Source organism: Moschus berezovskii, chromosome 4 (assembly GCF_049115385.1).
Source record: "Moschus berezovskii isolate FMDL1 chromosome 4, NW_MosBer_1.0, whole genome shotgun sequence".
Lineage (NCBI taxonomy): Eukaryota > Metazoa > Chordata > Mammalia > Artiodactyla > Moschidae > Moschus > Moschus berezovskii.
Genome location: NC_142463.1, coordinates 108,810,675 through 108,827,821, shown reverse-complemented (window position 1 = coordinate 108,827,821; position 17,147 = coordinate 108,810,675). Strand labels below are relative to the sequence as shown.

At 42.9% G+C, this 17,147-nt stretch overlaps 3 protein-coding genes across 27 annotated transcripts in view; 2 read left to right on the top strand and 1 right to left on the bottom strand.

Annotated features, from left to right (window-relative positions):
* Nucleotides 1-4,464, bottom strand: part of UBAP2L (ubiquitin associated protein 2 like) — a 46,003-nt gene extending 41,539 nt beyond the window's left edge. For 24 of the 25 annotated variants that reach the window (XM_088835807.1, XM_088835813.1, XM_088835820.1 and 21 more), the window contains exons 1-2: nt 4,280-4,381; nt 151-280 (exon numbers count right to left, since the gene is read on the bottom strand). In XM_088835807.1, coding sequence (XP_088691933.1) covers nt 151-240 — 90 coding nt within the window. In that variant the 5' untranslated portion in view covers nt 241-280; nt 4,280-4,381. Of the gene's footprint in view, nt 1-150; nt 281-4,279 lie in introns of all 25 variants that reach the window. The other variant, XM_055404106.2, reaches the window with a different exon arrangement.
* Nucleotides 4,465-4,672: 208 nt separating this feature from the next.
* LTAP1 (lipid transport auxiliary protein 1) lies at nt 4,673-14,134 on the top strand. The gene is made up of 7 exons (XM_055404133.2): nt 4,673-4,962; nt 5,347-5,448; nt 8,962-9,079; nt 9,292-9,345; nt 10,019-10,185; nt 10,278-10,336; nt 11,925-14,134. The coding sequence occupies exons 1-7, from the start codon at nt 4,897-4,899 to the stop codon at nt 12,118-12,120; spliced, it is 762 nt and encodes a 253-aa protein (XP_055260108.1). The 5' UTR covers nt 4,673-4,896; the 3' UTR covers nt 12,121-14,134.
* CFAP141 (cilia and flagella associated protein 141) lies at nt 13,305-16,598 on the top strand. The gene is made up of 4 exons (XM_055404134.2): nt 13,305-13,418; nt 13,738-13,778; nt 15,461-15,590; nt 16,114-16,598. Exons 1-4 carry the CDS (start codon nt 13,305-13,307, stop codon nt 16,213-16,215), a joined length of 387 nt encoding a protein of 128 aa, XP_055260109.2. The 3' UTR covers nt 16,216-16,598.
* Nucleotides 16,599-17,147: the final 549 nt, after the last annotated feature.

Genomic DNA, 17,147 nt, shown 5'->3' with positions numbered 1-17,147 from the left:
TAAGCCCCAAGTGAAAAGAGGAAAGGATAAGAAAATAAGAATAAAGAACCCAAAATAATAACCCAAAGCACAGAACGTTGTTGTACTAGATGCAAACCAGTATCAAGCAGCAAGGCTACCCCTTGGATCCATAGCCCTTGGGTTCTTTACCTGGGGCCGCTGCTTGTGCTGTGTCTGGTTTTGGTTTTGAGGTGGTTCCCAGTTTCCCCGGGCTCGGTTAGTGCCCACCGACGTCATCATTTACAGTATATACAAATAACAGTATTTACAAGGTAGAATACTGAAAGATTAAAAAAAAGAAAAAGAAGAAAAAAAAGTTTAGATGTTAAACGCAGGTAAAATGTTTTCAACCTTTTTCATCAGCACCTTCACCACTATCATTTCTTCAAAGAAACCAATATGCACCTGTTCTTGAGACATTTATAGTCTGATGAATTCTTTAGGGTACTAATCCATTTTTGCATAACAATAAATGCATAAAACATGTGTTAAGTGATGGTTTGCTTATTTTAACGTTATGGGCACAATTCGGTTACAGTCCCTTATAAGCAGGCTTTGTTAAGTTTTGCTATCTTGGTAGTCAGCAAAACAATGTTAATAATCAAGTCGTCCCATAAGTGAAAATATCCAAAGTCCCTCTGACAGAAGGAAGATCAGCCAAACCTGGAAACAATAGCCTTCCAGGAAAGGGATTAGCCTATACTTCAAATAAAAACAATTTAAAATGCTATACTCAACCTACCTTTGAAAACAGCTTTACCTGCCTTACAACCTTTTAAACATAAGCTGAATGTGTCCTCCATCATTTGGGAAAAGGACAAGCTCAAGTCTAGCCTTTCTCCCTCAAGTTTCTGTCCCTCAGTATGGTGCAGGGGCTCCCACAACTTTCCACAAGGCACGTATTAGCCCCAGTGACTGTTCAGAATCTCAGTTCCTTGGATAATTCCAGCACCCTGCTTTTGTGCCTCCTTCTGTTGGTTTTCTAAATCCAAAGTTCCAAGAAACCAGAATGGCAATTACCCTCCACCACTCACCTTAATATACAGAGAATCCCAAATTTGTCCCAAATCAAAAGCATTTGGCACAAAGTTTTATTTGGAAGAAAGTCCTTCTGGGAAATCATTTTAAACTTGAGACATTATTGCCAGCAAGATGACTTTGTTGAGTCTTTAAAGAGACAAGGAACACACAGGGCCTTCCCAAAACCAGATCAGTTTTTGTTACAACACTTCTAACAAGCAAAGATTCTACTGAATTTAAGTTGCCTTCATTCATACTTTGTTTTATAATGCAATCTCAGTTGCTGTATTTAGCAAACAAAGAAAACATTCATATTATGGAGTGCTCTAAAGGAGGTTACTTTGCATGTTTTATTCCATTCCAAAGAGGACAAGTTTATACTTTTCTGCTCTATATTATTTTTTTCTCATTAATAATACTTCACATAGAGTAATTCTAGGCTGCTCAGAAGACATTGCCAGATTTGAGGGACAGGTAGGTTGGGTTTCTAAGGAAATATGCAAGCATTAACCACTGAGAGTGAATTTCACCTATTTCTTGGGCCACAAAGAAAGCTAACTTCCCTGTGGATAAATCCTTCACCCAACTGGGTCAATGTGTCACATAAGTCTTTATTGTTTGATGCAGTCATTAAGAATTCTACATTCCCTATCACCAAGAAAGATTTTTAAGGAAACTTTGGTGCTAATTTTTAACCATTACCTCTTCTCCCTACACATGTGCCCAAAGAGTCCTGTAAATTTGTCTAGATAGTACAGGATTATTTGATACACAGAAGTCCATTTTCCCAGGCTGCCATTATTGTCAAGTTTCAACACTTAACTTACAAAAAATCAAGTGTTGTTCACCAAGTACCTAGATTCAAATCAAACAGAAAGGAAAAAAAAAAAGAAAATACCTAGAGAAAAACTATTAGGCATTATTATAATTGGCTCAAAGATGAAGATTCTAACCATGGGAATAGCCTCTCCTAGAACTTAAAAAAATATAGATTGTGTTCTACTCCACATGTGTTTCCATTTGTGAGCATGAGTTGTTAAAGTAGAATTTCATGACTACCTGTAAGGACAATTGCATGTACAGTACCTGTCAGTGTAAATACATTAGTCATTTCAAAACCCACATTAATTACTCAGGAAAGGGGGGAAAAACCCTCCTGATCATTCTCACTATTAACTTCTATTTCTCTCTTACAAGAGCTTTGAAATGTGTGACTAACAAAATTTTACCACCTATGTAGTAATAACACTGAGCAACAGGTCAAAAATAAGCGATCTGGGATGGATCACTGGAGGGCACAGAATTAGTAGCCTTTTAGTAGTAAAGAGACACATACCCAAAGTTATCACAGTAGAGGTGAGGAATCTTAAGTACTCTTTCATATGGCATAAAAATATTTAATGAAAGTAGGTGAGAAGTATTGGAGACAAGGGAATAGTGCAGGAACAAATACAGGTTTCAACACAGGAGTGCCCTTGACCATTTTTTGAAAGCCAGCTACTTAAAAAAATAGCCAGAGAAATTTTACAGAAAAAAATAAATAACAAGTATTTATTGAGAATCTACTATGTGTCCAGTATTTTAGTAAATACAAAAGCAATATGACTTGGTTGCTGCCCTCAGGGAGCTTACAATCTAATTTGAGAAACAATTCCGAAACTCTGAAGCTGGACAGGGATGGGTAAGGCTTGCTACTTCTAAAAGAGCAATTAATTCCCCTAGATGCTCTGTGGAAATAACCCCTGCAATTCCTTCCCCATCAACTTGAACCTAATTTAAAAAAGAGTACTTCCCAGTTAGGACACATTTTGGCAAGACGGGGCTTTAAAAATCATAATCAAAACAGTACATTTTAAGGTCTTTCATCATCAGTTTTCATGCCAGCAACACTTTCCGACTTCCCGTTCACAACGGAAATAATCACCGGGAGAGCCTAATCTTTTTAAGGACAATGGTTGCAGGAACTCAAAAGCAGTTTTATCAACCCATACACGGCCAAAACGTTTTAGTTCTCCAGGAATTCGGGTTGTCAATGACCCTCATCACATCCCAGCAAGTAACATCAGATATCCATCCCCAAAGCAGAAGATGGGCGGTGGAAGTGAATGGGGAGGAGACAAAAAACAAAACAAAACACGATTTCACCATCTAATAATCAGGGACAGTCAAAAGCAAAAAGGATAACAACAACAAAAAGGGCCTGTTACTGTGGTGTTTTTCTTTCCACAATATCCTACACCAGAGATGGCTACATTTCAAGAACGGTGGAAAAGGAGCAGCGTATTTGTGACATCAGTTTGCAAAGCAATTTAAGAACTGCCCGCAAGGTGAAGGGTCTGAAAAAATTGGGGATTCCTGTTCCATTATGAGAAGAGTGATCAAATACCCCCCTGCTCTAGTGACATCCCTTAGGCGTAATATACTCTGTGGGGGCCTCCATGCCCAGCTTCCCAGATAACATCATAATTGTTTGGGGTACCCAAAACAACAGCATGGACAACAGGAAGCTAAAGACAGCAGCAAAAAAATATATTCCAAGAGCTGGGGCGGTGAGAAAGAAAGAAGGGTAATAAGAGGAGCTGACAAAGAGGCTGGAAACGAAGAGGGGACGCAAGCCCACGCGTGGAGGATGGGAGGCTCACCCCGCTCAGCACCACATCGGGAGCTCACAGGGCCAATCGCCTCCTTACCTCCCACCCGGAACAAATTAATCCTCCGCACTCCAAACTGAGGGCCACATGGGGGAGTTTGGGGCAGCTCCACCCCATCGTCCTTCTCCCCCCGCTCCCCGCCACCCCTAAACCAGGCCGGATCCGGATCAGAGGGGGCCCGCAGAGGGTTGGAAAGGGAGGAGGCCTTCTCGTCTTCTCCACAGGAACCGGCCAGGGTAAAGAGAGGCCCCTACCTCAGGCGGGGCCCAGGCCTCGCTCACTCGCGCTCTTTCTCGCTCTCCCCCGTCTCAGGCTCTAGCCGCATGGCCCCCCCCGCCGCCGACTGCCCCAAGCCCCGCCCCGGCCACGCTCCCAAATCGAGGCCCCGGCTCTGGCGCGGCCCAGTAGGCCGCGAACCCAACCATAAACAAAACCTCCAGCGGCCGACTCGAAGGGGGGCCGCCAGGGCTCGCACGACGAGGTGGGGGGTGTACAGTGGGGAACACAGTGCGGGGGGCCTACCGAGGGAAGGGTATACGACGGGGGTAAGGGAGAAAGGAGGGAGGGTAAAAGGGGGATCGCGGATTTAAAGGGGCCGCGGACAATACCCGGCCCCGCCGCGCTGCCGCTGCCGCCGCCGCCGCCGCCAACGCCGCTGCGCTCCCAACTTTACCTCAGTCTCCTCCACACTGACACCCCGGGCCGCGCCGCCCCTGTCACGTGATATAAGGTTCCCTCCCCCCCTCCCCTTTTCCCCCTCGCGCTCGCTCTCGCGCCTTCTCCCTCCCACTTGCCTTCCTGCGTCCCCAAGCACGTGACGCGAGAAGGGACGCGCACGTAAGCGTGCGCGTGCCGCCTCGCCACGAGACACCTCATTCCGGCTGCGCGCGTGTGCCCCGCCTCCTCCGCGGAGGCCCCGCCCCCGCCACGTGACGAGCAGAGGGCTTCTGCTTCCTCTTACTGGCGTAGTTCCCCGTCTCAGCGTTCGCCGGTCCCGCTTGTCGCTGCGTGCCTGAGTCACGTGCTTGGGGGAAGCGGGAAGGCGTCGTTCTTCTTTCCTAGCCCCCCCCCATCCGCCATGTTTTCAGGCCCGGTCAGCCTTGGTCTATTCCCGTAAGGAAATGGCCGTGGAGTTTCAGGAAACCCAGGCGCCTCAGCGGAGCCCGGGCTGACGAGGCAGGGCAGCGGGTTAAACCGGAGCAGTTCCGCGCGGGGTGGGGAGGCCATGGCGTCCGGCAGTAACTGGCTGTCTGGCGTGAATGTCGTGCTGGTGATGGCCTACGGGAGCCTGGTGAGGAGATTCCCCCACCCCATTCCTGCGGTCGCGTCTGACCCAGTAGAGACCCTCCTCTTGAGCAGTCCCCCGTGTCCTCATTCTCCACCCACTCACCTGCACTTTTTTCTGGGCTCTGACTCCTATCCCAGGAGTACCTGGGAGCGTAAGTCACCAACTCGGACCGCCCCGCCCCCAGCCGAGAACCCTCCCTCTAAACCCTGGGACGCAGACCCCCACGCATATCCACCACAGGTTCACCCGTACCCACCCTATCGGTAATGGCCTTGCTTTGCCCCAACTGATGTCCCAAAGCACCCCTGAGGACCCCAATTGAGATTTGAATTGAAGGCATGCCTTTTATTTAATTTTTTAATTCAAAGTTCTCTGCCTTTTGAACAGGTGTTTGTACTGCTATTTATTTTTGTGAAGAGGCAAATCATGCGCTTTGCAATGAAATCCCGAAGGGGACCTCATGTCCCTGTGGGACACAATGCCCCCAAGGTAGGTCCTTAAAACATGAGATAGGTGTGGTTCTCCAGATCTATTAGGGCTCAGAATGAGATTTCCTTTGCCTTTAGAAATGACTCAGTTCCTGTATTTCTTTGTCCAGTTACCCATGTGCTTTAGTACACTGAGCAATAAAGGTCATCTTGAGTCCTGGCTTACCTGCTCACTGCTGTGGCACAGCTAGTAACTTATCCAAGGACTTCAGTTTCTGCATCTGCAGAATGAAGGACTTGAATTAAAATTCCAAACTTTCTGTGGTAAGATATTTACCTGTTGAACTTAAGTCACCCAGTGTTTTCTGTGTGAGGATTTTGTTTTGTTTTTGATTTGGGATGGAATTAGAGTGATTAGAATTAGCCCCACATCAGTGAGGAGGCAAACTTTGCAAAACTTTAGATTTATGAAGTCACTCAGTCATGTCCAACTCTTTGCGACGCTATGGACTGTAGCTGGCCAGGCTCCTCTGTCCATGGGATTTTCCAGGCAAGAATACTGACTGGAGTGGGTTGCCATTTCCTTCTCCAGGAGATCTTCCCGACCCAGGAATCGAACCCAGATATCCTGCATTGCAGGCAGACTCTTTACCTTCCGAGCCACCAGGGAATCCATTTAGATTTATGAGGGCAGCATAAATCATCTAGTTCCATCATTCATGTTACAAACTGAAACCTAAGAAAAGGAAGCAACTTACTGAGGACATACAGGAATGAATAACCAAGTAGTCCCTGTTTCTACTGTCCCCTGAAGAAAACTGCCTTCCTTTCCTCACTTTAAGTAATCTGAAATTTTATTTATATCCCAGTCCTTCCTGAGTTCCATACTTGTGTATCCAAACACCTACCTGACATTTCCAGTTAGATGTCTGATAGGTATCTCAAACCTAACATGTCTAAATCAGAACTCTCGATACCTTACTGCCATCCCCATCCTGCTGCTGCTCTCTTCCACTTCTGGGTAAAAGGTGCCCGATGCCGCTACCAACCTACTTTTGTATGGCTCTCCATTGATCACTGGGATCCAGCTACACTGATTGAGTTTCTTATCTTTATGTGTGCTGTCACTGGGGTAGAATGATCAACCTCTGGTTTTCATGTAGCTAGTTTATTTGATCTTCAGAGCTTACCTCAAGTACTATTTCCTAGAAAGAGGAATGCTTATGACTCATTATAAACTAGGTCTTTTTTTTCAGATAGCATGTTACTACAGATTGTCTTTTATGTGTATTTGTTTAATGCCCGTCTCTTCCCTAAGCTCTAAAAACGTAGGCACCATGCCAGTTTTGTTCACTGCTATAGAGCCAGGGCCTACATATAGTAGATAGTTAATAATTCATTGTTGAGTGAAAAGCAGGTTAGTGGGAGGGCTAGAGCTGGTATACAATTATGTCAACTCCTAGACCAGTGTTCTTTCATTAAATAGTGTTATAACTCTCTTTTCATTTTTCTTTGCTGATATATTTCATGGAAAGCCTCAAAGATGTGGCCTGAAATCTCAACTGTGCTTCCACATTCTCTCAGCTTTCCAGATGCCAACTGCCTCCCATAAGAAGGATATAGGGTTAGTTTACACTATATCATGAGTCAGTCATACAGGGTTAGCTTACACTATCATGAGTCAGTAAAAACTCTGACTCTTTAGAAACACCCCACCACTGCCACCCTCTCCCGGCAACCATAGACTAGACGAGATCAAGATTCCTTTTGCTCTAAAACATTCTGTCTAAATCCTTAGCTGTTGCTGGTGAAAAGTGTAAATTAGTAAAACTGCTTTGGAAAATATTGGGGTATTGTCTAGTAAGATTGCAAATGTACCTAATCCACAGCCCAGCAATTCCATTCCTACCGTAGAGAAATTAATTTTTGCATGTGTACCAGAAGACATGTACAAGAATAAAGCATTTTTTTTAATTAAAGTAATAAAGTAATTTTTTTTTAAATATGGTACACTAAATTTCCACTTGAAAACATATTTGTGTTCTGGAACACTGAGAAATGAAAATAAACTGAAGATAAGAATATGAACACAAATGAATCCCCAAAATATTTTTGAATGGAAACAATAAATTACAAACATGAATGAATCTCAAAAACATGCCGAGTGAAAAAAATGCCAGGAAGCCATTCACAAAAGAGTACATACCATATAATTCCATTCCATTTGTAGAGAATTTTAAAACAGATAAAACATCAGTGTTCCCTGGGTCATGGAAGGGGAATTTAACTGCAGAGGAGGATGAAAAACATTTTGGGATGATGGAAATGTTCTGTATCTTGATTGGAATGGTAGTTGAATGAAAGTATTCATTTGTCAAGATTCATCAAACGACACACGTAAAATGGGTGTATTTTATTTCATGTGAATTAAACCTGAATAAAGTTTATTTAAAATTTTAAAAGGTTGCAGAGAAATTCAAAATATTTTTCCATTTGTATGAAGTTCAAAGCCAGGCAGAGCTAAACATCTTCAGGGTAACAGGATAAAATAGCAAAGAAAAATAAAACTTGAGAAATTAAGGTTGGAGGTTGCATTTGACCAGGGGTGGAGACATAAGGCTTCGAAGTCATTGGTCATGTCCCAGTTCTTAAAGTGAGTAGTGCATACAGGTGTTCATCTTAATGAATTTTATAATTATTTAAGGTGTACATATATGTGAAATGTATTCTATGTATGACATACTTCACAATGGAATTTTCTAAACAGTTACAAGAGAATATTTCTTGGGATTCTGGCAGCCCTCTTAAGTTAGAAAGATGAATATGAAACTGTTAACAGCGGTTTTTATATATATTTATTTTAATTCTTTTTTTTTTGGTAATTTGACTGCACTGGGTTTTGGTTGCAGCATGTGCGATCTAGTTCCCTGACCAGGGATCAAACCTGGGCCCCCTGTATTGGGAGCTTGGAGTCTTAGCCACTGGACCACCAGGGAAGTCCCTAGTTTCTTTTTGAATAAACCTCTAGAAATCATGTGGTCCACCAGGTAGAGATAGTTCCCAAATTTCTAAACCACATACAGATCTCCTTATAGGGTTTTAGAATAGATTATAACCTACAGTTGACGTCCATTTTTTCCCAGCTCAGGAAAAAACAGCTAACCAAGACTCTTCCAAATCCAATTGAGGGGACCTCCCTGGCAGTTCAGTGGTTAAGACTACACTTCCACTGCAGGGGATGTGGGTTCAGTCTCTAACGGGGAACCTAAAAGCCTTTATGCAGCTCCCGGGTGTGGGAAAAAAAAAACATCAGAAAGTCAGAAATAATAAAACTTGAAGGAATTCTAGCAGATTAAAAGATCTAGCTTAGAGATATGTATTTTGGAGAGGTTCTTAGCAAATCCAGTCCCGTTCTTTCTTAAATTTTTGTCTTCACCTGGTGCTTGCGTTAGCCAAATGAGCATTTTCTCTGCTTCTGTTGTCTTAGTTGTTTCCCTGCTTTGCCCCATTTCCAGATTGATGGGGAGCAAAGAACAGGCTAAATGGCCGTGTATTCTTTTCTCCACATGAACAGGACTTAAAAGAGGAGATTGATATCCGACTCTCCAAGGTTCAGGATATCAAGTATGAACCTCAGCTTCTCGCAGATGATGATGCAAGACTGCTACAGCTGGAAACCCAGGGAAATCAAAGTATGTAGTATGTTCGTGGAGAATCCTTTGGTGAGGGGTCTTACAAATTCTGAATTCCTTTTCTCGGTTGTAAACATAGCTGCTGGCAAACTCAACAGCTGTGGTTCCTTGTTACTGGGCATATGTATGTTAGACTGGGAAGCACTTTAAGCTTGCTGGAGTTTGGAGAATCTTTTGAGGGTTATTCCTGACACCAGTCTCTCTCTCAACAGATTGCTACAACTACCTATACAGGATGAAAGCTCTGGATGCTATCCGTGCCTCTGGTAAGGGCTGCTCAGCAGCTGTTTTGTATCCTGAGAGCTCACCCGGGAAAGAGAGGGAGGAACCCAATTTATGTTAGAATTTGTCCTTTCTACACCTACCCAACTGGTAGGAGTTTGCTAATTTTGAGAGTACTGGGTTACTGTTTTGCCTTGAGGAAATGATGTAGGTAAGTTATTTTTCTCCAGAGAGTCTGGATTTGTTTTGTTCTTTCTATACTTTTAGTTTCTTGAACTAGTGGTAATTTGCTTGTTTTTCCACAGGAGACAGGCAACATCTGCTTTTCACCAAGCCTTTTTCAACCACAGATGGTTCTTGATTTTTTTTTTCCATTTGACCATTGTCAAAAATGCTCTTGAATTTTTTTTCCATTTTTTTTTCATATGACTGTTGTCAGAAATGCTCTCTCTACCAAAACATAGTTTATATCTTAAACTATGGGTAGGTAGGAGGGTAAATAGGAGAATGACACTGTTGTGTACCATTGGCATAATTTCACAGTTGTATTGCCACCACTGTATGACCACTCAGACATAGCTCTAGATCACTAGTCTTCTTAATTCTCTTAAAATTTCCCCCCAACTCACTCATCGTACCTGTTTTTAAGTTTGGGGAATTAATTAGGAAGACTAAACAAATGGGAAAGGAGGTATCATTGTTCTGTTATCTCCACAGAGATCCCATTTCACGCTGAAGGCCGGCATCCCCATTCCTTAATGGGCAAGAATTTCCGCTCCTACCTACTAGATCTTCGAAACACTAGTACTCCTTTCAAGGGTGTGCGCAAGGCCCTCATCGATACCCTGCTGGATGGCTATGAGACAGCCCGCTATGGGACAGGGGTAAGCCACAGTGGATGGCCACTTTTTCCTTCAGGGAACTAAAGGGATGCCCCAGACTGAGAGATCCTCATTCTTCCTTCCTCTTTCTTCAGGTCTTTGGCCTGAGTGAGTACCTGCGCTATCAGGAGGCCCTGAGTGAGCTGGCCACAGTGTGAGTTTGGAGGGGAACATGTCAAAGGAAGCTGGTTAGAGAATACAGTAGTCCTGGGCTGTTCTCACAGTTAGATTACTTTCAGAAGCACTGTGAGCAAAATCAGGTCCTAGAGCTGTTTCTTACTTACATTGGAAAGTAGATGCAAGCTAATAAGAGAAGTTTCTCCTGCTTTTTTGTATCTCTTTTCTTGTTTTTATTTTTTTGTCCAACTCAGTAAAATGTCAAAATTGGTATAATCTGTTACACCAGTAAAAGGAATAAAATAGTTTTTCAGTAGAGATGTCTTTCTTTGTATCTTGGTCTGATAAAAGTAAGAATTGTCAGCCAACTTTATTACCGCTTAAAGTATTAATAACCCTGACTGAAACCAAAGGTATCAGTAAAGAGCCAGCTGTGTTTTATAGAAGAGACTTCATGACTTTTTGCTGGGAACATTTTAAATACCTACTAACAGAGCTTCAATATGTTGTTCATGCACGTATGTAATTATAAGAATAAAGGGGGAAAGCCAATCTGGAATAAAGAGTTACTTACCAGCCACGAAAAGAATACATCTGCTTTGTGTTGTGTTGATTATGACTCTTTCTCAAAAGATGAGGGGTATGTCTGTCCTGTTTTCTGTATATCCTTATAAACTACTTTATTCTAAAGACAAAAGGTCCTATAAAAACTACTTAGAAAACTAATGAAAACACTTAGAAAGGGTGGAAAAGGCCTGTTCAAGTTCAGTTTCTTTGAAAGTAAAATACTGTATGACTCCACTTACGTGAGGTACCTAGAGTAGTCATATTCATAGAGACAGAAAGTAGAATGGTGGTTGGTAGCGGCTAGAGGGAAGGAGGAATAGGGAGTTGTTTAATAGGCAGAGAGTTTGTTTTCCAAGATGAATTCTGGACGTTGGTTGCACAACAGTGTGAATGTACCTAACACTACTGAACTGTAAACATTTAAAAATTGTCAAGATGGTAAATTTGATGTGTATTTTCCCACATTTTTAAAAATTTAGTCTCTTTGATCTCTAGTTTCTAGAAAATTTTAATGGATATATTGAAGAGTATAGGCTCTAAAATCTGACAGACTTAGGTTTTAATCCCAGCTCTCTGTCACTTAGTAGCTTTGTGACCTCAGGCAACTTACCTGATGGATCCTCAGTTTCCTAACCTGCAAAAGGGGTGATACCATAAAGGGATAATGGGATGTGAGTAAATTACATGGTAAAAGAACCAGATTTAGTGTCCTAACTTGTGATAATTCAATAGTTAATTTCAGTATTATTTTTTGGAGGTCGTTTCAAAGGACTCTTTAGACTGGAGTATATTAGTGGCATGCACACATTAGGTGAATCAGAATTAAAAGTTTTCTTTAAGCACAGTGGGATGAAGAAGAGTTTGAGTCAGAGGCAGGGAGTCAGTGGGAAAATTGGTTTTTCCGCTATTTCTAAGCTACCACATGGGATTTTAGTAACTAGTTTGTAAGGACAGAGACCATTTGTGGCTACAATTGCATGTACAGGATGTAGAAGCCTTGATTTGTTTTCTTCCATTGGTCCTCTGTCTGTCCATGACCAGCCCTTTGTGTTCTTCAGGGTCAAAGCACGAAGTGGGAGCTCTCAACGACAACACCAGTCAGCAGCCAAAGACCTAACCCAGTCTCCTGAAGTCTCCCCAACAACCATCCAGGTGACATACCTCCCTTCCAGTCAGAAGAGTAAACGTGCCAAGCACTTCCTCGAATTGAAGAGCTTTAAGGACAACTATAACACATTGGAGAGTACTCTGTGATGGAGCTGAAGGCCTCTGACTGTTGATGGAGCCAGACAGACTGCAGTGTGCTTGCCAGGTGGCCCTCAGGTCATCTGGTTCAGCCCAGCTCTGGATCAGCTGAAGCCCTGGTTGTGTTCAGAGCTCTTAAGATTTCATGCTTAGAGGATCATTCTCCCACCCTCTCTTATGGCCAGTTTCAGAACATCAGTTAAGACTTTATTTTTCCTTGGTATCACTTTTCTTTGGAGTTGAATTAGATGTTTTTCTTAATATTTCTGTCAAAGTTTCTTTGAAAATCCTCACTTGGTTTTTTGATCATGGTTCATCTGTCCTTTTCCACACTATAAATTATCCCAAGGGTGACCAGGCTTGGTGTCTTGTCTTCCGTACACAGTTGAATGGGAACCATTTGGTTTGAGACATCTAAGAGTTGATTGGTGGAAATGGTATACAGAATGGTGGGGAAATTGGTGGAGGCCATGAGTGCTACCTAGAACAACTTACCCTGGTGCTCCACTTAAACCAGGATGTTAATGGGAACATTAACACAATTTCTTTAACATGCAAGGATTTGCCTTCCACTTTCATTGTATACTGTCATGAATATATTGAAAAAGGAATGTTTTAACATCTGATATAATCCCATCACTCATTTGTGGGATAGTGTGAAGAAATAGACCAACATCTTGATCTGACTTTATAAACCATTTAATGAACAATTAAAAAATAAAGCCTATGATTCATTCCTCTATAGCTGTCTTTTAATAAAACAGGCATGTGAGGACTTCTCTGGTGGTCCAGTGGCTAAGACTTCATGCTCCCAATGCAGTGAGTATTGGTTCCACCCCTAGTTGGGGAACTAGAGTTCGATCAAAAGTTTGATCAAAGATCCCACATTCTGCAACTAAGACCGGTGCGGCCTGGTTTTTAAAAAATGTTTATTTGTCTGCACCGGGTCTTGGTTGCAGAACGTGGGATCTTTGATTGAACTCTTTAGTTGTGATATGCAAACTGTTGGGTCACATGGGATCTCAAAAGAAGAAATCCTAAAGTTGCAACTGGGGTCCTTGCTCATAAAATTGCCTGTGTCACTAATAGAAGGCTGGAGAACCAGGATTCCCTTCAGGTCTCTGGGGCAACAGGCCAGGTGACCAATCAACTCTCATAGGCCTAGGCTCATTGTTAGAGGTGTAAATGTTGCTATGACTACTGAATCCTTGGTGACTGAACAGAAAGGAGAGCTTGCTCAGTCTCCTAAGACTCTATCAAGCAAGTCTGTAGACATGTCCATGGAAAAGATGGGAAAAGTAGAAGAGGTAAGCAGAGGAAAGGGCTGCTTAGGACGAGTTTCCCTTGGATAAGGTTTCCAGGTGAATTTATCAGAAGTTGGCAGTTCTTGAGAGTGGCCCTTGGTGTAACTGAAGGGCAGTAGCAGGGTGGGAGACTGGCACGTGGAGGTATTCAGGTGTTTGCTGCATACTAACCCCTGCATGAACAGGACTTTGCTCACCTGCCTGAGGAAGCTGGCTACTCCCCTCTCTCCGAAAAGAAAGATCTTTGTCTCCCACTGTGTTCGGGCACTGAGGGTGAGGTACTGGAGATCAAGGCAGATAACAGAACTCCTGTTTCTTGCAGCATTTTCAAAGGGCCCTGGGACTTAAGAAGATGGTGGACAGGTAATCTCCGCTTCTGTCCTTTCCCTTACCTTTCAGCTTGACATTTTCACTCTCCTGCCCTCCTCTGATATCCACTTCATCTTGTTAGGGTCTCCTCAAGAAGGCAAATAGATGTGAAGCGGGCAAGAAGCAGCCCTTGTTTCCTTGCTTCCCATTCTCTGAAGGAAAACTGGAGCAAGTTTTTGTTGTTTTTTTACTTTTTAAGGAAAATTCAAATATTTGTTGTCTGGCATCACACTCATCAACCATGTGGTAGGTATGCAGTAGGTGTTTATTGAATGAATGAATAAGAAAACTCAAAAGATTAAGCTGCATATCTCTTATCACCTGGGGAGGTTTTTAAAAAAAAACAAAGGTCTTAGGACTTCCCCAGTGGTCCAGTAGTTAAGATTCCTTGCTGCCAATGCAGTGGGTGCAGGAGTGGGTAGGGAACTAAGATCCCATGTGCTGCATGATGTGGCAAAAGATTTTTTTTAAAAAGGCCTTAACCCAGAAGATTCTGACTAAAATGTTCTAAGATTAGATAGGATAAGCCTGTTTTATGGTTTCATAAGTTATACCCAGAGGTAGTAAGGATGTGACATAAAAAGAATGCATATAGTTTTCGTGGGAGTCAAGATTGGTGCAGCCTTTTTTATAAAATCTATCAAAATTTTAAATTCACAAATCCTTTGAACTGGCAACTCGACTTCAAGGAATACCTTACACACACACCTAAAAAGCAGTAGAATCTACACACACTAGTATTCATGACAGTATTGTTTATACAAGTAAAAAAGCTAGAAATAACATGTACCTGGTGAAATTATATTACAGAAGCACTTGGCACCCTTTAAACAGAATGAAGCAAATCTCTGCTGATATGAAAAGTCCAAATTGTTACATAATACTACTTATGTAAATGTATGATTTCATGTTAAAAATAAAAGTTATACTTGCTGATACATGATAGAAAACTTGTCTATAAAGATGCACAAAAATCATAACTTTATTGAGGTGAACTGGGGCAGAAGAATGATGCTTCCAGCTTTCATTTAATATATATCCTGTATGTATTTTTCAGTCATCTGTAAAAAAATACTTGATTTTTTTAAAGAGATGTCAACAAGATTATCTGAACAGAGGATATGTGTGTGTATCATATGTGTATAATCCTGTTATGTATTAGAAAACCTTAACAAATGATTCCAGAGTGTGTCTAGCCAAGACTGAGTATCACTGGTATGATGGAAGGAATCAATCCTTAGGTTGGATTTTGATACCCAGGTCTGCCATTAGGTGACCTTGGGCAACTCACCTGAACTAAGTTTCCTTGTTTTTATAATGCAGAAATTGATACCTATGACACATGGTTATTATGGTGATTGAATGATATATTTCCTATTAATATATGCTAGGTTCTAAATCAAGGTTTCCCTGGTGGCTCAGATGGTAAAGAATCTGCCTACAATACAGGAGACCCAGGTTGGATCCCTGGGTTGGGAAGATCCCCTGGAGAAGGGAATGGCAACCCATTCCAGTGTTCTTTCCTGGAGAAGCTAAGCCAGTACTAGTCACCTTCTCAAGGAATTTGCAGTCTTCTCTGACAGTGGCACAGAAGTTCTGATGAAGAGCCTCCCTGACAGGGTTTTGTCTCTCCTCCTAACTAACCTATTCAACCCCTACCTTTGTGCCTGGGACAGGTGGCGAAATTCACACACTCACTGTCTGTGGCAGATAACATTAAGCCAGAGGAGAAACCCATATGCTATCCTAAGGATGCAGGACAGCATGGTGCAGGAGTTGGCACTGGCCAACAAGCAGTTGCTGATGGTGAGTTCTAGTGGCCTGAAGTTTCATCCTCTACTGCACTATTCCTTTGCTCACTGGGATTCCCAAGCTCCTGGTCTCTGCCATTGCACCAGAGCAGCAACTCTTTAACCCTGAAACCAAAGCTCCTTTTCACTGATTATTTGTATCCAGCTGCAGAGTCCCAGAGCAGTCTGGTCTTTGCTCCTCTCACCTTGGTAAAACTGCCTTAGTGCCTAGTATCTACCTCTGGGAGCCTCTCTCCCTGGAGCCCCCAGCTGCTGTCGTGTCACCATCTTTGTACCCCAGGTGCCTAGAAAAATTTGTGGTTTTGGTGTGTTCTCAGAGAAGATGTGGGCCTGCACACCCACAGAGAAGATGGGTTGGCTTCCCCTCCAAACTTTAGTCTTTATGCTCCTGCTTAATTTTAAACCATAGCTAATTCCAGATCCAAGAGAAAACGGGATGGGAAAGCAACCAGGGAGAAAGAATGAGGAAGGCAAGTAAAAAGAGGGCAAATATCACACTCTTCTACCCACCCCACCAGGTCCGTCAAGCTGCCCTGCACCAGCTGTTTGAAAAGGAGCATCAGCAGTACCAGCAAGAACTAAATGAGAAGGGCAAAGCTTTTTATGTGGAGAGACTCTGATGACATTCAAAACATTGTCCTTCCATTCTCACTGCATCTGCTAACCTAGCCTTCTTGAGCCCCACTACCTCCAACATCCCTTCCTAAACGCACCTGGATAGTTATCTGCCCAGGGCTTAAGACAGTGTTCCCACTCTCAAATCTGTTCTTGTCAACCCCCTGGTGCTGTCTGGAAAACGATCTATGGAACAATGGTAAAAACAATAGTGACACCTTGTGGTCAGAATGAGGTATGCAGTATTGACGTGAGTGGAGGGGAGGTGGATAAATGACCAACGTGAGCAGAGCATCCTGATTTGGTTTAATAAATAAAGCTAGTTCTTAAAAGTTCAGACTTGGACCACCGGCTTATTCTTTCAGCCCACTTCAAAGTGTTTATTCACACCTGCCAGCACCTTAATACAGCTTTCTGGATTTATCTCACTTCCGCAGATCTTTTCTGTATAAGACAATAGCTCTAAATATGCCTATTAATCCACAGGCACTATGGGGCATGATGTCAGTAGGACTGGATTTTACGTTTTGACTTTGCCAATTATTGTGAGGCCTTGGAAAAGTCTCTTCCCGCTGAATTTCTGTCTGAATGCTCACCTCTTCGAAATCAAAGGGTTCCAAATTCAAATGCCTTCAGGGGTTGCTGCTGCTGCTGCTAAGTCCCTTCAGTCATGTCCGACTCTGTGTGACCCCATAGACGGAAGCCCACCAGGCTCCCCCGTCCCTGGGATTCTCCACGCAAGAACACTGGAGTGGGTTGCCATTTCCTTCTCCAATGTGTGAAAGTGAAGTCCCTCAGTCATGTCTGACCCTTAGAGACCCCACGGACTGCAGCCTACCAGGCTCCTGCATCCATGGGATTTTTCTAGGCAAGAGTACTGGAGTGGCTTGCCATTGCCTTCTCCGCTTCAGGGGTTAGGCAGGTAATTATAGCAGTT